Below are 24,776 nucleotides of genomic sequence, written 5' to 3'. Positions count from 1 at the left end.
GGGTACTGCTAGCAAGATGTGATGGGGCAAGTGATTCCACTTTGTAGAATCAAACTAATGTTAATTAGACAAAGTTGTAACTCCCTGGTTAGTGAATCTGCAGGGATACCGGTGGGCGTGGAAGTCGGTACTGTGTTTCTGGGGGTAGTTTGGCATGACTTAACAGCCCCCTTGAGAGTGTTCATACCTGTTCCTCAGCAGTTCCACATCTAAGAACTTATTTTAAGGAACTAATTAAGGTTGTTTGCAAAGGTATAGCTTCAAGGATTTTTAACATGGTATTATTTACAATAGCAAAATATGGAGCCTTAACATCCACAAATAGGGGATTTGTTGAATAAATAATCATATATACTGTCATATTATGTGGCCACTAAAGTAAATACTTTTATTAAGTCATAAATGAAAGTAGATTAGAATAATCTGTTTATATTCTCATTTTGTTTAAATATATGAGATTATATCTTTAGGAATACAGATAACTCACACTCAAGTTCAGAAAGAAAAAGCATTAACGTATAACAAGGATTCTGTCAGATTGCTGGGGTTGTGGCTAGGATTTATTTATTTTTCAAATTCACTTGCACTGGTTATAACTAGCAAAAGGGTTTGTTTTGTTTTTCAAATGTTAATGCAGCTTTGCACTCAGGTAATGGCTGCAGAAATTAAAATGAGGATATTGAGTCAAACAGAACAAGTAATATCTTTAGGGTATGGAGTTGGGGAAAGCTGGGAGGTGGGTGTTTTGAGCCTGTGAACTTGGGGAAGAATTTACTAAATTAAAATGGAGGAGTCAGAAGCAGCAGCTGTTCTGAGTGGGGTACTGGGTATTGATCATGTTGAGTTTTATATCTGAAGAGAGATCCAAATCTAATGTTTGGCCAAAGAGACCGCTCTTGGCCCAGTTGGGAAAACAAAAAGGGGATATTGTAACACAATTAAAATAACACAAATTAAAAAATACATTCTTTGGTGTTATGAATGTAAACTTACTGATATTAGTGATATTCTCCATTGGATTTGGTAAAACCCATTGGTGACTTGTGAAAGACTTGGAGACAGTAATTTTGATGACTTTGAAAAGAGAAATAACCAGAGCTAGGTTTTCTTTTGTTGCCTTCTCCTGATTATATCCTCACCTGAGTTTCGAGTGCCTAGTCTTACGGTCGTAGGCAGCCCTCAGTGTCCCCTGCCTTTGAGGGGCCCATCCTGGCCATCTACCAATAATAGCCTACAGACGTCCAGGTTTGCACAGATGGCTCAGTTTCCCACAGAGCTGATAACATGAGTGTCGACACATTCTCACAAACACAGCATTTGTCTATGTCTAGATATGTGCTGATTTACACATGAGGACACCCAGAGATACTTAGAAACACATATAAGCCACACTCACACACACACCAGGATGTACCTATATGCAGAAAATGGCCCACCTATAAAGTGTAAGCTAGGATTTACCATAAGGTAGAAAGAAAATGACTACGAAGGTAGTAAAATTAGCTAAAGTCACTTTTTAAACATTTACATTTTATAATTTTGTACACTTATCTCTTTAAAGATAAAATTCCTTGTGGAAATGGCATTATAGACTTTACAGATATGGAGGTGTTCAAATGAGGTAAATGTAACATTCCCAACACATACTCAGTGCTCAGTAAGTTTGCTTCCTCTCTGCTTAAAGCAGTGAGTTTTGAAATTTATTAAATTAATTGACAAATGATTGAAGGCATCTCTTGTGGCCTTTGTTGACTCCAGATTCCTAAATAAGGAGGATGTCATTTCTTGGGAAGTTCCCTCCAGGAAATTTGCGGTTGGGCAAGGTCATTGGCACAGAGGCCAGTTTCTGCATACAGATTTATATGCACACTTGTGAAAGCCAGTTTTTACAATATAGTATAGCCCCCACGTTTTTACCTGCATTTTGTTGATTCTTTGATGGTATTGGCAGTGCCCTTCATTTCTCTCTATCTTGCTTTAATAGAGGAGTGATACTTGACACAAATGTTTCTCAAGGGGCAAATTGTAAGTATTAATTAGTTTGTAAAATGCCTTTTGAACTGCTCAGATGAAAGGCCTTACGTAAGCAGCAAATGTTATTTGTGTTGTTGTTGATCTCATTATGTGTTTTTTGGCTACTAGTTATTACTGTCTTTTAAGACACTACAATCTTCACTTTAGAATTTTAAAACATTTCCGTTTGAGACAAAATATAGCCAGATAATATTTGGAAGTTTCTCTACCAAAGAATATGTCATCTTAAATGACAGGACTCTGAAAAATGAATACTCGTTTATGTCATTTCTGACACCTCTGTCTTGAATTAATATCCCTGTGAAATTATTTCAGAAAGTCAAGTTACTCAGATCCCGCAAGTAAAGCTAATTTAAAAGTTGCCTTTTCATGGGCCGCTTAGGAGACTGTTGACTTTTCAATGCCAGTAAACAGATTCTGTTATTTTTAACTCTTTTTTTAGAACAGTGGATCCCAACCAGGGGCAGTTTTGCCCCAGGGGACATTTGTCAGTGACATTTTTGGTGGTATCTTGGGAGTGTGCTCCTGGCATCTATGCGGTAGGGTCCAGGGATGCTAGTAAATCCCCCATAATGCCCAGGCCAGCCCCCAAAAAGAAGTATCCAGCTCAGAAGGTCATCAGTGCTGAGGTTGGCAGACTCTTAGACTACACTCCATGTAGCATGTCCTTAATTCTTCTTCCAAAACCAGAAGTTTTCTCCTACTTTTGCTTTATCTTGTGATTTTTTTTTTTAATCCTGTCTCCTGGATCTCTCTGTAGGTTGGCATTGTGGGAAGAACTGGAGCTGGAAAAAGTTCCCTCATCTCGGCCCTTTTTAGATTGTCAGAACCCGAAGGTAAAATTTGGATTGATAAGATCTTGACAACTGAAATTGGACTTCACGATTTAAGGAAGAAAATGTCAATTATACCTCAGGTATGCAAGTCATAGCGTCCTTGCCTGCTCCTGTTAGAAGAGCAACTATGTTTAATTGCTTTTACTTTTATTGCTTTTTTTTAATTGGATGAAAGGGTTGTTGTTGTTGTTGTTTTCACCTAATAGTGCATGTTTTGAAGAGCAGATATTTTCAACAGATGTTTTCATCAGATATCCGGCTTTGTTTGTTTCTGTGTATGTGTGTGTGTGTTTGATACTTAATAATAACTTACCCAGATAGATTTCTGTGCTCAGATGCCACAGTTTTATCCACTGATGACCACATAATTCTAAGGACAAAATGATGCATGGTTTGTTTAGCACTGGAAAGGTTTCTAAGGGGAGACATGGATTTTAAGTGTTTTAATGTTGGATTTGTGCTGTAGGAACTAAAGCTACCTTCTCAAAGGTGATTACCTCCATGAAGAGCTTTCTGTGAAAGTGTGGGCTGTGAGAATTGCAAAGCTTATAGTTGCTTTGCTGTGACTTTTAGAATTTAGCTCTTGGTGAATGATTTTAACCAGGGAGTTGTTACAGAATAGCAAGGAAGAACATGAGCGAAGGAATTCCGTCTCTCTGCACTCCAGCTTTGTCTTTCTTAGGATCACAGTCGTGAGGGTGTGTGGCGTTCTTCACACAGACCCAGTATGTGTAGAGGATTAAACTGGCCATGCCTTCTTGGGCTCTGATTCTATTGTCTTTTCTTCTCCTTAACAGAATTATGACTCTCAAGGAGTGTCCTAGAGGTTGGATTATCTGTGCAATGAGAGCTCCTGTCATTGCATTGGTTCATATTTAACATAAATTCAGGAAGTATCCATTGAGTAATTACTGTGCTCCAGGTGTATAGGCATAAGCAGGATAGACCTTGTCCCCCCACCGGCATGGGGTCTGCAGCTGTGGGGCCTCATGGCTTCCATCAGGCTTACAGTTCCCTCCCGCCCCTCACTTTAACACTCCTGCACATTCAACTCCAGACATGGCTGGGGTTTTGTTTGTTTGTTTTTAATGTGGGATTTTTAAACCACTCTACAGTCATTGAGGGGACCTGAGGAGCACACCCCCCACACACACACTCACACTCACACATTCTTGAGAAGAGAAACATACAGAGGAGACAAGAGCAAAACCCAGGCAGAAATGTGCTTTCTGGGCATGTGGATATAAACAACTGTTAAAGGCCCATTTATTGGGAAGCATAGAGAACATGAAGGGAAGGAGAATGTGATTTTTATCTTACAGCAAGTACAGTTATGGCTACCCGAGCACTGACCTCTAAAACAACGGGAATCACTCTTAAGGAATTTTGAGGATGTGAAGAAATTGGAACCCTTGTGCACTGTTGGTGGGAATGTGAAATGGTGCAGCCACTTTGGAAAACGGTATAGAGTTTTCCAAAGAGAGCTAACATGTGACCCAGCAGTTCCACTTCCTGAAAGAATTGAAAGCAGGATCTCAGGTTTTTGTACATCCATGATCATCACAGTACCCAAAAGGTGGAAATAGCTCTATTGTCCATCACCAGATGAGTGGATGAACAGAATGTGGTCTGTCTATACAATGGGAAATTATTAAGCTTCAAAATGGAAGGAAATTTCGACATAGCCTATAATGCAGATATACCCTAAAGACATTATGCTCAGTGAAAATAAGCCAGTTATGAAGGACAGACACTAGCTGGTTCCCCTAGTATGAGGTGCCTAGACTAGTCAATTTCACAGAGACACAGTGTAGAAGGATGGTCACTGGGGGCTGAGGGAAGGTGGGGGACAGGAAATTACAGTATCTCACATAGGACTTCAGTCTTGTAAGATGAAAAGCGTCTTGTGAATGAATGGATGGTGGTGATGGCTACAGCACAGTATAAATGTCCTTCAGGTCACTGAAATGTTTACTTTGAAACAATGAAAGTGGTAAATTTTATATTATGTGTGTTTTACCACAATTTTTTTTTTTAATTTAAAGGATAAAAAGTATCCCTTTCAGGATCAAATAGGAAGAAATGTTTAGCATATTAGATTCCCTCTGGCTATCACAAGCATGACTTCATGCTTACAGTAGAAAATGAGAGCATACATTCTCGAATTTTGTATTTTGGTTCTGTCCATCTCAAAAATGGGCCAAATGCAGTTTACTTAGCAGAGATAATGGGCATGTCTGTGAAGTACTTTTATATCCTTGGATGAAAGGATCTAGCAACTTGCCCTGCATTTACTTTGAGTGCTTCTTAATAAGAAATAGTTGTGTGCTTGTGTACATAAAAGAACTCTAAATAAAGAAGTAACATTAGATGATTCTTGGCTCTGCCAGTAATGTTTTGGAAGCACATCTGAGCAAAGACTAAATATACCTTGACATCACCAGGTTTTGGTTCAGTTCCATAAGTTTCCACCCTACTTTTGAGCAAATGTGCTATGTATATAGTCCAGGGAGCATGCTTACCAAACACTACTAAGCTCTGTATCCATGTAGATGCTGATCTCCAAGCATTGTAAACATAGAACCTTTCTTCTTTAACTTTGTGTGGCTTTGTCTCCAAGGCTCAATGTTGGTTGAAAAAGAAACGTAGTCTAGAGCGACTATGCAATGCTTAATGCGACCCAGGAAATCATTCAGCAGACTGCTTGGGACAGAATCTTTCAGAGCATCTCCTAAGTGTCAGCACAACCCACACTTTTATTCCAGCACTGCCTGATACCGGTGTGACCTCAATGAAGTCACTTAGCCTCCAAGCTTCAGTTTCCTCATCCTTAAACCAGGCGTAGTAATTACTAACTCACAGATTGGTTGTGAAGATTTTACTGGATGAGAACATGTTTGTGGCCCTCGTCCGGGTTCTGAGGAATGCTCAATAAATAGTAGCTGTTTCTCATTAAGGATTGGGGCGCAGGCCTTGAGGGTATTACTGCTACTCACTATTCTAGAAGGACTTGGCTCGTTAACTTCTATTTTTGTGATCCTTTGTGAATTTCTTGAACCAAATTGTTTATGTAAATTTAAATAGTGAAGCAGCAACAAACACAGAAAAATGATGTGCACAATAAAAGCCTAAGAGAGAAATCTAATGTTTTTCCCACAGGGGCAAAAGGTGAGGCTATCACTTTGTTTTCTGGGTTCCCCCAACCCTGGTCTTAGCAGCATTCCTGACTGCTCTCAGTACCCCACTAATGCTTTGCGTTTCTGGAGCAGGCAGCTGACACTGGTTCTTAGCCCTGTGTGAGAGCAGGGGCTGTCCCCCTTAGCTCTAGTGTTTTAGTGATCGTTGTGTCCCAGACAAGTTACACAAGTAGTGGGAATTCCTAATGTTTGCAGGACCTTAGCATGGTTCGCTTCTTTCCTTGCCATCTCCCACTTTGTCCTCACAGCAATTCTGTGTCATCCTTATCTGACACATTTTCAAACTGAGGCACAGATTGCTGAACCACTTAGCAAGTAAACAGCAGAGCCAGGATTCAAATGGAATGTAGGGCGAATTCCAACACCAGATCCTGAGTTCCTAAACCCTCCCCTAGGGACTTTAAACTCACATTGGCCAGCACGATCCCCGATCAGAACTCTGCTTTGCAACATGATTTCCTGTGGGCTTGTGCGGGTGCACACACACACACACACACACACACACAGAAACAAAAACCTCTCAACATGGTATTACTCCATGCTTCTGCGCCCTGATATTTTTTATCACACACATTCTATTCTGGTTAATATAAAAGATATAATGATGGTCTCGAGCCACAAAACTGATTTCATGATCCATTGGTTGCACCTGCAATTTGAAGAGCACTGTACCTCACTGTCCTTCCCTGCTTGGCTGGGCTCCTGCTGCCTGGCAGCACCGTGCAAGGAGCCCCATGACAGAGTGATTGTCACTGCAGCCGGATGGCATATGTCAAGTTGGCCCCATTCTCCAGAAATGAACTGAGGCTCAGGGAAATTAATAACTTACCTGGAGACGTACAGCTAATAAGTAGTAGAATCAGAACTAAAAACTATCCAACTCAACTTATTTTTTCAGTAAATGTTTGTTGGATAGCATGATGTCTCATCAGACATTTTACTCAGTGTTTTTCTTTTCTTTTTTTTTTTTTCTTTTTTGGAGACGGAGTTTCGCTCTGTCACCAGGCTGGAGTGCAGTGGCATGATCCCAGCTCACTGTAATCTCCACCTCCTGGATTCAAACTATTATTCTGCCTCAGCCTCCCCAGTAACTGGGATTACAGGCATACACCATCACACCCAGCTACTTTTTGTATTTAAAGTAGAGATGGGATTTCACCATGTTGGCCAGGATGGTCTTGATCTCCTGACCTCGTGATCTGCCCACCTCAGCTTCCCAAAGTACTCATTTTTTTCTATCTACCCAACTTACAGAAGGTTTCCAGAAACCATAACCAAAGAGTGCAAATATAGAGCAGAGTCAAAAGGTATCTTTTCTTTGAGCTTTGTCTGTCATTTGGATGGTTAGGTGATTTTGAAAGACTGAATTGTGGTTTATTTTTATTTTTATTTTTTCCAAAACCTTAAGTGACACTAAGCACTAAAAGAAAATTATTTTGGAAACAGAGTATATTCACTTATGTGTCATGGGCTAGTGAGCGTCAGAAGATACTCCAAACCTTGCCTTGTGGGAGCTCAGAGCCCTTCGTCTTACCTCACTGGCTGCAGAGAGTGGAGAAGGCCAGAGACTTGAGGTTACATGAAGGTTACTGGTTGGCAGTGCAGAAAGCATAAACCCCTCTTCCTCAAAAATGAGTGGAAGGCCAAATTGCTTGTGTCACCACACCCTGATGTGGGGAATCTAGGAAGTTTGGAGCAAACACAGCAAAAGCAGAACCAAGTGCTGTTTCTCTGAACGGCCACATTTGAGCGAGTCTGGCCTGCATGGCTTCCTGGGGTTGTGTGGAGCACGAGTTTCTGTGTTCTCTCTCTTCCTGGCTCATCCCTTTCATTTATGGTTCAGGATCCTCTGTCACTCTTGACCACACCATGAGCAACCCAGATTGGTGGTTGGGAGTCAGCAGCAAGGACCTGGGAAGGAACTGGGGCACAGAGATGGTGACAGACACAGTTAGGGGCCAGTCCTGGAGTCATTTTAAGAAACAAATACTGGCCAGGTGCTGTGGCTCATGCCTGTAATCCCAGCACATTGGTAGGGCAGATCACAAGGTCAGGAGTTCTAGACCATGCTGGCCAATATTGTGAAACACCGTCTATACTGAAAATACAAAAATTAGCCGGGCATGGTGGTGGGTGCCTGTAGTCCCAGCTACTCTAGAGGCTGAGGCAGGAGAATTGCTTGAACCCGGGAAGCAGAGGTTGCAGTGAGCTGAGATGGCACCACTGCACTGCAGCCTGGGTGACAGAGCAAGACTCCATCTGAAAATAAACAAACAAATACTGAAAATACTGAATTTTTAAGTACCCCTCAATTGGTATTCAGAATTTCAGGAAGAAGCAAACAGTGAAAGTATTTCCTAAATAATTTTCTTAAACAGAATAGTTAGCTGAAATGTATGCTTCCTTTGTGTTTATAACACAAGGTAGTTAAGTGCATTTCCCAAAGAGAACACCACGGTGGTACTGTAACTCAGAGAAGAGTTGGCTTAACTGAAGGATCTGGAAAAATGGATTTCAAAATGTTTTTTGGTTGGATTCTTTACTCCTAGAGCCTTCCAGTTCTATTGGCACAAAGACATGTTTTCAACTAAAGAGTCACTCCATGCAAATTCAACATTTATGATCGCACCCTAAGGGTTGGCATACATCAACAGCTATAAGCTTTGCTAAGATTAAGCCGATTCATTTTTTGTATTTGATGGACTTTTTTTTTTGTTTTTAAATCAGAGCAAAAGCTAGATACTTTTTAAGCAGCGCACTGCTCAGACTTCTGCTCTCTTGATATTTCTACTCCTGAATTTCCTTCAGTAGGTTGAAAAGGTTAACCAGAGTGTGTCTCTTTAAGACTTCTTTTTCATTACCTGGTTTTCTTTCCTTTTTTTTTTTTCTTTTTGAAAACAAAACTCAAAGGGAAAAAGGGGTAGGTATGCAGTTACTGGTAAAGAAATACAATTGGATTCTGGCCTAATGCAGTCAGTCCTTTGTTTCTGCACACTGAAGTCTTCATTAAAACCATGGAACTGCTCCCTGGAGCTGGTGACCTTTTTGTATCTAAAGAAGACTTTACACGACTTAAATTCTTTTTCCTTTGTTGGTGAACAATGTTCTTTTCTTCTGTAAATGGATGATGATCAGTTCATTCAGAGGCTACAGGATTTTAAAAAAATAATAGGAAACCAAGATTTAAAGTGACTTCAGGTGATTCCCTCTTTCTTGGCACAGGGGGACTTTAATCAGCATCTTCAGGATTTGAAATTCACATGTAGCTCTGAGCTAACCAGGCAACAGCAGTGTGGCCAGCTACTGTGCAGTGTATATTTTAAGAGAGGAAAGTTACCTGGTTTGGGACAAGATTAGGGTAAAGTATTGTGCTTTGCCCTGCTGTTTTGTAACTCCCCAGGCAGTTTTTGTCTTGGTACCAGGTCGTTTTAAGTGTCTGAAGGTTAGTGGATAGAGTTTCTTTTGAGATAATGAGAGGCTTGTCTTCCAGAAGTTTATACGAAAGGTCTAGGAAGACTGCAATTTTCAGTCTTGCAGTACTGCTGAGGGATTATCAATTTACTGCATGAAATGCTTTGATTCAGAGTGGCCATTTTTAGGTCACATAATTTTTTTGTCGTCATGATCATCATTGTTGCTGTTTTGAGACAGAGTCTTGCTCTGTCGCTCAGGTGAGCACAGTGGCGCAATCTCGGCTCACTGCAACCTCCGCCTCCTAGGTTCAAGCGATTTCCCTGTCTCAGACTTAGCTGGGATTACAGGAACACCCCACCCTGCCTGGCTAATTTTTGTATTTTTAGTAGAGATGGGGTTTCGCCATGTTGATCAGGCTGGTCTTGAACTCCTACCTCAGGTGATCCACCTGCCTGGGCCTCCCAAAGTGCTGGGATTATAGGCGTGAGCCACCACATCCAGCCTGGTCACATGTTTACTATCAACTTGTCTTATGTTAGTAATGAGGACAAAATTTTACTACTCAGTACGGCACAAGGATTTTTAAAAAGTATGAACTTTAAACCCTAATGAGAAACAGGTTTGATTTAGGGCTTCATTTAAAATAATATCTCGAACAGAGCATTGGTTTCGCTAACTATGGAGGTTAAAATATAACTCGTATTAAGTGACATTTTAAAATATGTACCATCAAAAAATATGTACTTAGGCTAATAAATCTTGTATATTTTACATGAAGATCTTATGTCCTACCATAAATCCCTACTCTGAAATGTTCTGCCTGCAAAGTTTTACAACATTTATTTATAAGATTAGTTTATTTACTTCATTACATGGAGGAGGGTGCTTTAAATAATAATATCTATCAGAAATGATAATTAATTTGACTTTTATCTGCTCTTGCAGTATGTGACTACTATGAGCACTTTTATTACCTTTTGAAGATAATATGACGGTTTCTTATTTGGCAAGTAGATGAAAGTAGAATGAGTAGAAACCAAAATGAACACCGTGTGTAGAACACACTGGCAGATTAAAACACATTGTTAACAAATTACCTGCTGGTTTTAAGGAAAAATATAGGTTCAATCAGTTAATGTTTCATTAAATCATTCTCATTCAGCAAGTTTTGAATGAAATTTTACTCATTACGAAATACATATTTGGCATGTCATAACAGAGAAATATTTACTAAACCTTTTTCTTCTGTGTAATGCTGCCAAATAAACATAAATAATTGCTTAATATTTTTCTTTAAAATGACAGTGTGGATTTAAATAGAAACGCTTATGGCAGAGGGTATTGCTTAAACTCAAATTTAGGCTTTTTTAACCAAGAAAAGCTAACATGGATGGTTGGTGATAATAACAGAGCCTCCACAGGTCCTGCAGAGTATCTGAGGTCAGGGCTTAGAGCTCAGACGAAAGCAGCTACAGACATTGTTGGCTCAAATCGAGAAATCAAGGTCCTGTGAAGAATCACACTTCAGTCCTTACCCCGGTCTTTGGAGGGATTCATCCGTTTCAAGGGGTTTTCCTTCTAAAGGAAAGACAGTAAGGAAGGTGACAGGCAGGGGGCCCTGGATAATGGAGGACAGGATGACTGACTTGAAGTGTACACTCCTACGCCTGTTCTTTTGAGCCTCCAAAACTACTATTCCGAAACGTGCTAATACTCAACAGAGGCAGAATGATCAGTCTTTAAAATGCAAAAAAAGCCGGGCGTGGTGGCTCACGCCTGTAATCCCAGCACTTTGGGAGGCGGAGGCTGGTGGATCACAAGGTCAAGAGATCGAGACCATCCTGGTCAACATGGTGAAGCCCTGTCTCTACTAAAAATAGAAAAAATTAGCTGGGCATGATGGCACGTGCCTGTAATTCCAGCTACTCAGGAGACTGAGGCAGGAGAATTGCCTGAACCCAGGAGATGGAGGTTGCAGTGAGCCGAGATTGCGCCATTGCACTCCAGCCTGGGTAACAAGAATGAAACTCCGTCTAAAAAAAAAAAATTGTTCATAGATTAGCTTAGGTATCATCTTTCTAGAGCATACCATGAAAACCTAGGCAGACACTCAGTCAAACCCTAGACCTGGTAATGGGTGTGATTTTTCTCTGGGAGAGGAACCTGAATGAGAAAATGATCAGGTAGCATAGGCTGTCCTAGACAAGGTAATAGACGTGTTAATATAAGCAAAGAACTGCGTCTCACAGCTCTAAATGGGCCCAAAGCCCATTTCTTAACCCATTCCCCTCTTAGCCTTTTTATCTCCTCAAACACATATCTTCAAAGAGTCTCGGGTTTTGGCCACTGAATGGAATTGTACCCTCAGTGTAGGGCCTTGCGGGGAGGAGGAGGAGCATCAAAGAGAGAAAGAAAGGATAAGTTGCAGCCACCCCTCTCCTGGTCACATGGTTTCTGTCAACTTCATTTAAAGGAGGAGAAATTACTTAGCTAGTTGGAGTCTTACAGTTGATAATTACAAAGAGTAAGTCAAGCTTTTATCTTTTAATCTGAAATAACCAGAATGATGGTTATTCCCCTCACAAGAAATTCTCACCATTGTGTAGATGGTTGTTCAGGTCTTGGTCTTCAACTGGGTACTTTTAAGAAAGGCCTTACATATGACTCTCGACATTTTTCGTTTCCATTTTGTAATTTGGAAACATCCTGTGACCAGTGACTTTTTGGTGCTTTTAGGGGGATATTGGCCACTTTATCAGCTTTGTACAAACCAAGTGACTATTTTACCATCTTTTCCATTTTTGTATTTTGCTGAGGACTTATGTTTTTGGTGGTACCCTGTCTGCCTTCTACATCCATTTCTTTCTCACCAGCCTAAAACAGAGATAATAGGGAAAGGGATGAGAACCTCCCTATCATTCTTCTTCATGGCTGGAGAAAAAAGAAGTCTGCTTCTTCATCTCTCTTCTCTGGCTTTTGAGAAGCGAGGAGGAACAGTCCAGCCCCAAGGCCAGGGGAGATTTGAGGCCAGTGGTTCCCGTGGAAGAGTCTCACCTTCTCATGTTCCCACATCTGTGCATCTCCTTGTTCTGGCCCCATCCTTGAAAGCAGTTGATTGTGCTCCTATATCCTTATGGCCTGGCTTATTAGAGCCTTCCAGAAGAAAACTTTTTTTTTTTTAAAGATGGAGTCTTGCTCTGTTGCCCAGACTGGAGTGCAATGGTGCGATCTTGGCTTACTGCAACCTCCACCTTCCAGGTTCAAGAGATTCTCCTGCCTCAGCCTCCCAAATAGCTGGGACTACTGGCACCTGCTACCACACCCAGCTACCAGAAGAAAACTTTCACACAGCCTACATAAGCTTATGTGCAAGATTCTCTCTTGAAACCCAGGAAGAGGCTGATATTCCAAGAGTGATTTAATTGTGGGCTCCTCTTGAAGCGGATGAATAGGAACAGCTATTTAAATTGATGTAATTTTATTATGACCTCCTTCATAATGGGTTTCAGGTTCCCCTGTTCTTGTAGTTAATAATGAGCTTCTGTGAGCCAGGTAACCTCGATACACAGATGAGATAATGTGGGGATTCACTGATGCAAAATCAGAGGCAATCCCTTCATAAGTAGAGGTGCCTCTGGCCCCAGTAGTTTAGATCTCCTTTGGACTAAAAAAAAGGGATGTCCCATTCTGACATTGGCAAGATTCTTCTTTTCTTTTTAAGACAGAGTTTCACTCTTGTTGCCCAGTCTGGAGTACAATGGTGCAATCTCGGCTCACTGCAACCTCCGTCTCCCAGGTTCAAGCAGTTCACCTGCCTCAGCCTCCCAAGTAGCTGGGATTACAGGCATGTACGACCATGCCCAGCTAATTTTTGTACTTTTAGTAGAGACAGGGTTTCTCCATGTTGGTCAGGCTGGTCTTGAACTCCTGACCTCAAGTGATCACCTGTCTTGGCCTCCCAAAATGCTGGAATTATAGGCATGAGACACCGCACATGGTGAGAGGTTTTAATCCTGGAAAACTGTTTTACCAATGGAGAAAATAATCCTAATTTATTCTTTAGTGCAAATCGGAAAATACTTTATAATTTTGCTTTGAAGCACAAACTTTAATCATGCCGTTAGTATTTTCCAGCATTACATGATTGATAATTAATTTCTATAGCTCTCTTGATGTAGACTTCCTCAAATAATTATACTCTTGTATTTCATGTTAAGCTAATATTACCAGGAAAGCAGTTTTAAACATCAGGCCTGTCTTTTTCATTTTCTTCTCAAGATAGCACATTGCAGCAGTTCTGTTAGTGTTCAGTGGTCTGGAAGGTATTTTGGAGCATGCTTTGTCCAGTAGAAAATTAATAGATTTGTTGTTTTGTAAACAGGCATTTGTAATGCTATAATGATTATCATGAGTTTTATTTTGTTAGATCTTTATTCTATTGTTGATGTTAGCATTGGACTAAAATGAATAAAATAAAATGTTAGCAATGGAATAAAATTGACTGTTTTGGGCACTTAGGAACCTGTTTTGTTCACTGGAACAATGAGGAAAAACTTGGATCCCTTTGATGAGCACACAGATGAAGAACTATGGAATGCCTTACAAGAGGTAATTGATAAAATGTAATTATCTTTAATTTGTTAGCCTCAGTATGTATATATGTACTTTTAAAGCACTGAAGGAAATCAAGGGGAGCTTAGTGGTTTAACTCACTTTGTTCACCACCCAGGAGATCATTGAGGATGTGGATATGCTGAAATGTGTATACTGATAATGATGAAAAACAAAAAGTCCCTTGTTCTCATTTTAATTTTCTTCCTATAGTCTGAAACAGTTTTGTGTTATTTTGTCTTCAGCAATGCATTAAACTAGAAGTTGTATTTATGAGTTGAGATTCTATTAGTGTCTAAGGTACTCTGCACCATTTATGTTACTGCTTTGTTCTTAGGGAACATCTAGTTAAGGGAAGACCATAGTAGTTTTTCATTAACTAAAAAATAAATGAGATCATCCTTATGAAATGCTTTGAAGTATTATAAGAAAGTGTTTATAAAGGTAAATTATACAGTTGGAATGGGATAATAATTATATTGGCCAACATGTAGTTTTAATGCAGGTAACAGAACCCTGTAGCCTTTGCTATGTTTTTATACTAATACGTTGATTTCTAGAGGATTTTCTGTTATTTTTGTGGTTCCCATTGGGCCACTTCTTGAAATCTTCTCACCTTTGCATGAAAAGGACTTTGGCGCTGTTGGTTTGTATATTTTATGTGTTTAGCCTAGTTCTACAAATTAGTGCCAGTCTACTTAATGGCAGAAACCATATCATAAAACTGGTTCTCCCTCATAGGGCCTAAATCAGTCTTTTGCTTTTAAAAAGAAAGCATTTAAGGCCAGACATGGTGGTTCACACCTATAATCCCAGCACTTTGGGAGTCCAAGGTGGGTGGATCACCTGAAGTCAGGAGTTTGAGACCAGGCTGACCAATATGGTGGAACCACATTTCTACTAAAAATACAGCAATTAGCCAGATGTGATGGTGTGCACCTGTAGTCCCAGCTACTCAGGAGGCTGAGACAGGAGAATTGCTTGAACCTGGGAGGGGGTGGTTGCAGTGAGCTGAGATCGCACGACTGCACTCCAGCCTGGGTAACAGAGCAAGACTCCGTCTCAAAAATAAATAAATAAATGCAAATTAAAATTTTAAAAAGTAAGCATTTAACAAGTATATATTAACATGTCTGATCTCTTCATTTCAAAGAAGTGTGGCTTTTTTTTTTTTTTTTAAGTACAAATCCCAGCCTGGACAACATAGTGGACTTTGTCTCTACTAGAAATAAAAATTTAAAACAAAATAACCATATGTGGTGGCATTCACCTGTAGTCCCAGCTACTGAGGGAGTTGAGGCAGGAGGATCTTGTGAGCCCTGGAGGTTGAGGCTGCAGTGTGCCGTGATTGCACAACTGCACTCCAGCCTGGGTGACAGAGATTAATTTCTCTCCATTGTTAATTGTTGTTGATTTGAGTTGGTGCATTTGTCATTGTTGCCCTTCCAGGGATGGCTCTGAAATCTTTAATTTATAGATGGGTTTTGACTGTGAGCAAGTAGACTTGGAGGCCTGACAGTTTCCTGCCAGTAATCCTTGTTTCTGAAGGCATGTCGTTGCCGAGTCCTTACACATCCACCCTGCTTTCCAGCAACTGTGGGGATTTTCTTTTTCTAAATTAGGTCAATTACTTCACCTCCTGATACCTGATAAGCAGTTGACCTCTGATTTCATTTAAGTTTGTGAATCTCTGTACAGTGAAATTCTAGGAGAAAAGAGGTGGGTACATTTAACTGTCAGACATAAAGAAAGATAAGGCAAGCCCCTACTCCTAAACTCTCAGGAGGAATTTATTAGTGAAATTGTGACACATCCTAAAATAACAAGAATTACTTATAAAGTATTTTTCTATTTGCTTCAGACCTTGAGATGTCTTGTCACAGATTTTCTTGGTAAAATTACTTTTTAGAAACACATTTCTCTATGAACAGTGAAGAAATGTTAATTGGGAGACGATCCTATCAAAAACCATCATGGAACTTGGCTATAACTCATACTTATTTCATTTGTTATGGCCAAAATTAAAATAAAATTTAGGAGCTTCTCAAGAATTCTAGAAATGATGAGGTGGAAGAAGTGGTAGGTCCCCACAGAAGTGAGAAATCATCCCATCATTGTCTTTCTCTGGGAATTAGTTCTTTCTGACATTGTAGGTTTCTCTGTGAATGATTTGGAAGAGTTTCTAAAAATTAGAGTACAACACTGTATTTTCATTGTAATTCCAGCTGTTTTTAATCATTCCTGAAACCTGACCTAAGAAAGTCACCAGAGCATTCACATTGCTTGTTTGCGGGTAATGAGAGAGACTGGAGGAACGTGTTTCTTTTCCCTTTGGTTTTTCTGAGCTTTCCAAATGTCCTTCTGGCTGCTTTTATTCTTTTATCTTCTGGATGGTTGGGGAAAAAGCTGAGCACTCCTACTGGATGAAGCATTGTGGGTTTTTCACAGCAAATTTCATAATTACAAGTTGATGGAGGCTGGGGTCATTCTGATAGGTCAGGGATTCTTCCCCTGGGGTCCATGGAGTCTGAGGGTCTTCTCGTAGAGAATTCTGAACCTCACTTCCTAGTGATTGTAAGCATGAAGTTATGTGTGTGTTTACCTTGACAGATGTCACGCAGGGGATTCACACGGTGACTCCGGTGCCATTCAAGTTCTTCTGGACTTCCCTGTCACATTCTGTCTCTCTGCTGGCTCTGTGGCTTTCATCTTTCATTGATACCCAATTCAGAATAGGATAACTCATCCTCCTCTTCAGAAGGAAACCTGGTGTTATTTGGAAACTCCCTTTAAAGTAGACAAAAAATATAGTCACTGGGTTTATAAATGAGGCCAAATTGGAAATGGGAACCCAAACTCATAGGGTTGGCTTGAGATTAATTAGGATAGAGCTATCGGTTTCTTCCTCTTTAACAATGTCTTATAAAAGGTAAAGATGTCTTTTATTTCTTTGAAGTTTTTTTTTATTTCTTTCTCCTCATTCTCCCTTGGAAAGGGTAATACCAGAGACACAGAGGAAGATCTGGCATTTGGAGGGAGACAGTCCTATGGATGTGGTCATGTCATCTTGGTTATTTTTATTTGTATTTATTTATGTTTTTTTAGACAGAGTCTTGCTCTGTCACCCAGACTGGAGTGCAGTGGCCCAATCTCAGCTCACTGCAAACTCCTCCTCCCAGGTTCAAGCAATTCTTCTTCCTCAGCCTCCCGAGTAGCTGGGATTACCCACCTTGCCTGGCTAATTTTGTATTTTTAGTAGAGACAGAGTTTCACCACATTGGCCAGGCTGGTCTCAAATTCCTGACCTCAAGTGATCTAGTGATCTTCCTGTCTGGGACTCCCAAAGTGCTGGAATTACAGGCATGAGCCACCACACCCAGCCAGTTTTTTTTTTTTTTTTCTAATGCTGAAAGTTATCGTAAATACTGAAAAATAGTCAGCTGTGAATGGAAGAAAATTTACTAGAATTAGTGCCAGTTTGGACACCTAACAGCAACTCTATAAATAAAACACAAGTAATGATGAAAGATTGAAGTCGTTTATGAGAAAAAAGCCAAAAGATCACAGTAGGTACAACTAAGAAAATTTTCTGTTCATTAAAAAATGACTTTAATACCACGATCTGCAATTAACACTAGGTTATATCATGTTGGAATGGTGGAGAATCATCTAACCATGTTCAGCATTGATAGAATTGCTACTAGAATACAAGAATGTCTGGTGTTCGGGACACCATGAGGCAGAAATCCGCACATCAGCAGTGTCCTTCTCCTTTGGGCCTTGTCTTCTCCATTTTTCCTGGGCCAGGAATAATCCAGAAAGGGTTCCTGCTCACTTCATTCACCTTTGGCTCTGCTCTTGTTAAAGCTTGTTCCCATCTGTTGAGTTGCTGTTTATCACATTTCAGTCTCTGGCATCAGAGACTTCCTATATGAAAAGTCAGAAAGTTCAAAAAAACATGGAAACAGAAGCTGACATCCATGTGAGTCTTGAGGCTTTGAAAACATTTATGATGATAGAAATGGGCTGTCTTAGAAAGTTCAGTTCATTATTTTCACTTTTCCTATAGTTTCCTGTGTTTTCCAAGCTTAAAAATAATGTGATGTACTCTGTTTGAGATGTGTAATTTCAAGTAGTATGATTTGATCTTGTTTTCCTGAAATTACAACCTTTTTAAAATGTAGAAAACATTAAGTTTTTGTATTTTAAAATATAACATTATGTTATCTTGGAGCCAATTAATTTTTTTTTATCTCTGAGCCAATTAATTTTATAAGGACTATAGCTCATTTACAATGACGTTTAGTAAGAAAATTGTATTGTATGTAAACTCTATTTCTGTGTGGATTTATTTTCTAATTCATAAGAATAGACATGTCACACAAAATGAGGTGTCCTTGTGACTTTTTACATTCAGCAGATGTATAAAGCTGTAAGGAGGTTTTTACACAGGCACTGTAGACTCTGGAGCTATCGCAGTCATCAAGAGAGATAAAGTCCCTACCCTCTTAGACCACAAATTCTTGTATGGATGATAGAAAATAAGAAAATGTATATGTAATGGAATATTAGGCACTGGTAAATGCAGCGAAGAAAAACACAGCAGTGCATGAAGAGGAGAAGCTGACCGCATCATTAAGAATGGGTAGTATTGGGCCGGGCGCGGTGGCTCAAGCCTGTAATCCCAGCACTTTGGGAGGCCGAGGCGGGTGGATCACGAGGTCAAGAGATCGAGACCATCCTGGTCAACATGGTGAAACCCCGTCTCTACTAAAAATACAAAACATTAGCTGGGCGTGGTGGTGTATGCCTTTAATCCCGGCTACTCAGGAGGCTGAGGCAGGAGAATTGCCTGAACCCAGGAGGCGGAGATTGCAGTGAGCTGGGTAACAAGAGCGAAACTCCGTCTCAAAAAAAAAAAAAAAAAAGGGCAGTATTTCATTGTTCAGAAAGTAGCAAAATAAACAAAAGAAAAGGAATAGACAGTATGTATAGATCTCTTATTTTGTATCAAGCACTGTTGTAAATGCTACACATACTGACTCATTTTATACTCCAACAATGTTAGGAGATAAGCATCCTCATAATAATCTCAGCATGGTCTTATTTACAAGTAGCTTAGGAAGCTAAGATAGAGAAAGTTCAGGAACTTGCCCAGTTGGCAGAGCCAGGCAGGACTCACACCCAGGCTGTGAGTCTTCAAGACTCCATTTTTTAAAAATTTCCAAATCACAGAACAGTCAAATGAATAGTATTATGAACATACACACATCCTTCTCCAAGATTCACCATTTGTTAATACAGTATCTTGCCACTTTTGCTTCCTGTCTTATAGCCCTTGTCAGTAAGTTGCAGACATGTCCATGAAGTTGCAGTTCGTCCTTAAATAGGTGTATGTACCTCCTAAGAACAAGGACGTTCAACTGTATAACATAATACAGTTATTTACCTCACTGAAGAAATGGGAGAGCAATGTAATAGCATTGTCTAATATATTACCAGTGTCCCCAGTTGTCACTCTTAGTCACTGTGTTCCACTGCTTCCATTGTCTTTTTCTCAGTGCTAATACTTACCAGAACTTGAATGTCTGTTAACACTACCGAGGACCTTCACATTCATATCATTCTTTTTGTTTGTTTCTTTTAATTGAGACAGAATCTCTCTCTGTCATTCAGGCTAGAGTGCAGTGGCACGATCTTGGCTCACTGCAACCTCTGCCTCCCAGGTTCAAGTCATTCTCCTGCCTCAGCCTCCTAATGGGATTACAAGCGCCCACCACCATGCCCAGCTAATTTTTTTTTTTATTATTAGTAGAGACAGGTTTCACCATGTTGGCCAGGCTGGTCTCGAACTCCTGACTTCAGATGATCCACCTGCCTCAGCCTCCCAAAGTGCTGGGATTACAGGTGTGAGCCACCCTGCTCAGCCACACATTCATATCATTCTCATAGCCATCCCTGATTCAATCACGATGACACTGTTTTCTGGGAATTGTGTTCATTGTTCTTCACCTCTGAACCCTATTCTTCTTCCAGTCAATGTGGATACCCTGAAAGAGGGTCAAAAGCCAGAGAGTGATGGGATGGCACCTTAGTCAAGGGCAAGTGTGAGATTATTTCTTCAAAGTCATCCTTGTAATGGAGAGGGCTTGACCAAGCTGACGCAGTCCATCCTATAATTTTCAGGGCACCATTTTGCACCAAGAGCCAAATACTGCGCTTTGGATTTTGTTTAATTTTCTACCTTGCATGCTAATGCCAAATATCAATACCATATTTAATCTTAACTCAGAATGCCTGCTTCTTGGAGTTAGACTTCCATCGTGAGTACAACTCAAGATCCCATGCATAGAAGTGTCCTTCCATATTTACCCTTGGCTTTTTGTGGTTTGGCACTGTAATTCTGTACACCTGCTTATTGGCCATCACTCATCAATCTGCTTGCTGATCTCTTAATTGGAGGTGTGTTGACCGTTTGTTCTTCAATGTCACCTGAGTCTGGCTCTTGTTCTATAAAATTTCTCCAAAACAAACATCAGTGAGCCAAACCACCACCTAATGTAGTATCAGATCTACTCAGTATAGTGTCAGATCATCTTATAGCTACAACCTTATAAAGATACATTAATATCAACATCATCTATCCCCATCATCTGGGCAAGATGTATCCTGTTTTTCCATAGTTTTTATTCACGGCAAAACATTTGTTAGACTGAAGAAAATGCACTGACCAGCTCTAGCAATAGGGGCTTACACTTGGGAAAGGACCAGCCCGAGAATAACCTCCTGATTTCCTAACAAATGAGGCATGGTCTCCCATTGTTTGCATTTGTATTTTTTTTTCCCCAGTTGATTAAAAAACCTTCCAAAATGGTATCGTGCCTATAAAATTATATCTTTGGAGGACTATCCTTCCTGCAGTAATTTTCTTTTTAAATTTTCACTTGAGTTATACTCACTCCTCTCCAAAATGTACTTTGGGAAACGACCCAACTAGAAAGATCCTTTCACCTTTCCTTCAGGCTCTATATTGGGAGCAAGAGCTTCATTTTTTGAGAAACTTCCTTCCCTCCCTGGAAGAGGGGTTGTTGGTGGCTGTCTTGTTGGTTGTTGGTAAGGAAGTTCAGGTGCTAGGGGACACTGATAGGATTTTTTTCTGCCAGCTCTATGGAGGCCTAATTTACGTACCAGAAAATGCTCCCCTTAGAAGTGATTCAGTAGGGCCGGGCCCGGTGGCTCAAGCCTGTAATCCCAGCACTTTGGGAGGCCGAGGCGGATCACGAGGTCAAGAGATCGAGACCATTGTGAAACCCCGTCTCTACTAAAAATACAAAAAATTAGCTGGGCACAGTGGCGCGTGCCTGTAATCCCAGCTACTCAGGAGGCTGAGGCAGGAGAATTGCCTGAACCCAGGAGGCGGTGAGCCGAGATCGTGCCATTGCACTCCAGCCTGGGTAACAAGAGCAAAACTCCGTCTTAAAAAAAAAGAAATGATTCAGTGACTTTGGTAAATTTGTTGAGTTGTGCAGTCACTGCAGGAATCCAGTTTTTAAACATCTGTTACCCCAATAAATTTCCATGTGTCCATCCATTCACAGTTAATCCTCCAGCCCTTTGGCAACCATCATTCTTTTTATCTCTAAATTTCGGTAATCTTTCAACTAAAAATTACGAAAGGATTTTAAAAAATCTTTCTGTATTTTACCTACAGAATAATTTTACTTATCATACTGTGTTTTTCTTAATGAAGTTGGCCCAGGCAGTGTTAACACATGACCCAGCATGAACAGACTGTGCTCACTGATGGTGACAAAGGAGCACCTTGGGTCCCATTGTTTGTTCTCTTAAGTCAGAATATTTCTGTTTTGTGTTGACTCTACCATCTTTCTCATTGAATATTAACTAGAGGTAATTCTCGGCCTCATGTGGGTGTCCATGTAAGTTATATCTTTCAAGAGAAGGAAACTGAAAGCTCTAATGTCTGTGAGGCTCAACTACTTCCATAGCAGCTTGAATGATAACTCATTCTTTGTACATCTACAGGTACAGCTTAAAGAAACCATTGAAGATCTTCCTGGCAAAATGGATACTGAATTAGCAGAATCAGGATCCAATTTTAGTGTTGGACAAAGACAACTGGTGTGCCTTGCCAGGGCAATTCTCAGGAAAAATAAGATATTGATTATTGATGAAGCGACGGCAAATGTGGATCCAAGGTACAAAGCCGAGGTCCATGTCACCTTGAGCCCACATTTTTAGTGTGTAAATGGGAAACACGGGATGATTCTGAGAAATATTTCTAAGTGCTCTGTTTGCCGCAGAGATAACATTTTAACATGGATGGTTCATTCTGAAAAAACAGAGGAAGAAACCCCAACATGCTTTCCAGTGTCAGTGATATTACTTAGTATCCCAGGAGAGCTGAGATTCCTAAATTCCACTCCTGATACTCAGTTTTAAGCAAGTTGGAGGGAAGATATTTTTCATTGTTTTATGAAAATTAGTAAATTACTACATAGACTTTTTTTTTTTTTTTTTTTTTTTTTAAGACGGAGTCTCTGTTGCCCAGGCTGGAATACAGTGGCGTGACCTAGGCTTACTGCAACCTCTGCCTCCTGGAAAGCTCCCTGGGTAGCTCCTCCAACCTCAGCTTCCTGAGTAGCTGAGACTACAGGCGTGTGCCACCATGCCCAGCTAATTTTTGTATTTTCAGTAGGGACAGGGTTTCACCATGTTGGCCAGGATGGTCTTGATCTCCTGACCTCGTGATCCACCCGCCTCGGTCTCCCAAAGTGCTAGGATTATAGTCATGAGCCACTGCACCCGGCCTGTGTAGACTTTGTATACTTGTTTTTAAAGAGTAAGATTGCCCTAAAACATGTTAACATGATTTTTAAAACCTTGAATATATATGATCTTTAAAAAAAAATAACTCTGTTGTGTAGTAGACCTTTTTAAGTCTTAAGTCTACTTTTTGCGTCTTTACTGAATTAAACTTCTTTAATTGCAGAACTGATGAGTTAATACAAAAAAAAATCCGGGAGAAGTTTGCCCACTGCACCGTGCTAACCATCGCACACAGATTGAACACCATTATTGACAGCGACAAGATAATGGTGAGTCCTTCACCTGCGGAAATTCAGTTGCTCCCAATTATGTTCACTTTTTCAGTTTATTCCCTCCTTGTAAAACTTGATAGAAACCCCTCGTCAGTTAATTTTCTGTTAATTTTGGCTCTCATTCCCAACAGTAATTCATATGCTTAACTACACCCTCAGCGCTACTAGCAATATATCCATTGTATCTCTTTGCATATGATTATGTTGAAAGTTTACCATGAAAATATTTCAAATCTAAGATTCAGCTTGTGATGCTAACTTTCGTATTACTAAGTAGTGTCAAATAGAAGATCACTGTCACAGTTGTTTCAGCATGCTCGATTCCCTTAATGAGAGATTTACGTTTTCATATACTGTGAAGGGCTTGTTGGGTAAGGTTGCAGAACTCAGCTGTTGGGACGTTCACAAGATGTGTGTCACAGGGGAAGAGATGAGAAGATCCGTCACAAATTATTTTCAGAGAGGGCCTAGCCGGAAAAACAAATGACTGCAACGGAAAGGATTTAACATGGAAATGTGTTTCATAGGTATTGGAGGGCTTAGAAAATGAAGGGAAACAGTGATCATTTTAGCAAGCAAGGCCAGGAGCGGTGGCTCACACCTGTAATTCCAGCATTTTGGAGGGCCGAGGAGGGCAGATCACTTGAAATCGGGAGTTCGAGACCAGCCAGGCCAACGTGGTGAAACCCCATCTCTACTAGTAATACAAAAATTAGCTGAATGTGGTGGCAGCCACCTGTAATCCCAACTACTTGGGAGGCTGAGACAGGAGAATCGCTTCAACCTGGGAGGCAGAGGGTGCAGTGAGCTGAGATCACGCTACTGTACTCCAGCCTGGGCAACAGAGCAAGACTCTATCTCAAAAAAAAAAAAAAATTTTTTTTAAGAAGCAGCTGGTACAGATCTTCCAGAAGAGAGGCCCGAAAGAGTTCATGCTCAGACCTCCTAAGAGGGGCCCCTGGCAGCTGCCAGTCTTGTCAGTGAGAGCTCCATGAGGCAGGTTCCCGGTGTGCTAAGAGGAGGTGGAGCCTGGAGGCTGGGATGGTGCTGGCAGGAGTAGAAGAAACCAGGAAGGAAGACCGTTTGCTTGCATCCCGCTGCATCTAGTGTCTGCTACTGACCAGAACCTCTAAACTGACTGCCCCAGCATCATAGATCAGAGTGTGGGAAGGTAGATCTGGGGCTGAGAGACGAGATAATTAACCAGCATGTCCCTTACACAGCAGACCCATGGCTGCACACATGGCAGGCTCCAACCTTTGGTCTCTGAATTTTTTTTTCTTTTTTTTTTTTTGAGACAGAGTTTCACTCTTTTCACCCAGGCTGGAGCGCACCGGTGCCATCTCAGCTCACTGCACCCTTCACCTCCTGGATTCAAGCAATTCTCCTGCCTCAGCCTCCCAAGTAGCTGGTATTACAGGCATGCACCACCTAAGTTTTTGTATTTTTAGTAGAGATGGAGTTTCACCATGTTGGTCAGACTTGTCTATTTATAGCTCCTGACTTCAAGTGTCCACCTGCTTCAGCCTCCCAAAATGCTGGGATTTTAGGCATGAGCCACTGTG

The 24,776-nt window shown here is 40.7% G+C and overlaps 1 protein-coding gene across 7 annotated transcripts in view; it reads left to right on the top strand.

Annotated features, from left to right (window-relative positions):
- Positions 1-24,776, top strand: part of ABCC4 (ATP binding cassette subfamily C member 4 (PEL blood group)) — a 291,898-nt gene that overhangs the window by 242,833 nt on the left and 24,289 nt on the right. For all 7 annotated transcript variants that reach the window (XR_008475284.2, XM_017969971.4, XM_054242433.2 and 4 more), the window contains 4 exons: positions 2,795-2,950; positions 14,000-14,089; positions 22,136-22,308; positions 23,103-23,208. Coding sequence is in view for 6 of the 7 variants with exons in the window: in XM_017969971.4 (XP_017825460.1) it covers positions 2,795-2,950; positions 14,000-14,089; positions 22,136-22,308; positions 23,103-23,208 (525 nt within the window). In the remaining variant the exon portion in view is untranslated. The remainder of the gene's footprint in view (positions 1-2,794; positions 2,951-13,999; positions 14,090-22,135; positions 22,309-23,102; positions 23,209-24,776) is intronic.

The sequence above is a fragment of the Callithrix jacchus genome, chromosome 1 (genome assembly GCF_049354715.1).
Source record: "Callithrix jacchus isolate 240 chromosome 1, calJac240_pri, whole genome shotgun sequence".
Classification (NCBI taxonomy): Eukaryota; Metazoa; Chordata; class Mammalia; order Primates; family Cebidae; genus Callithrix; species Callithrix jacchus.
This window is presented reverse-complemented; position numbering and strand designations above follow the sequence as displayed.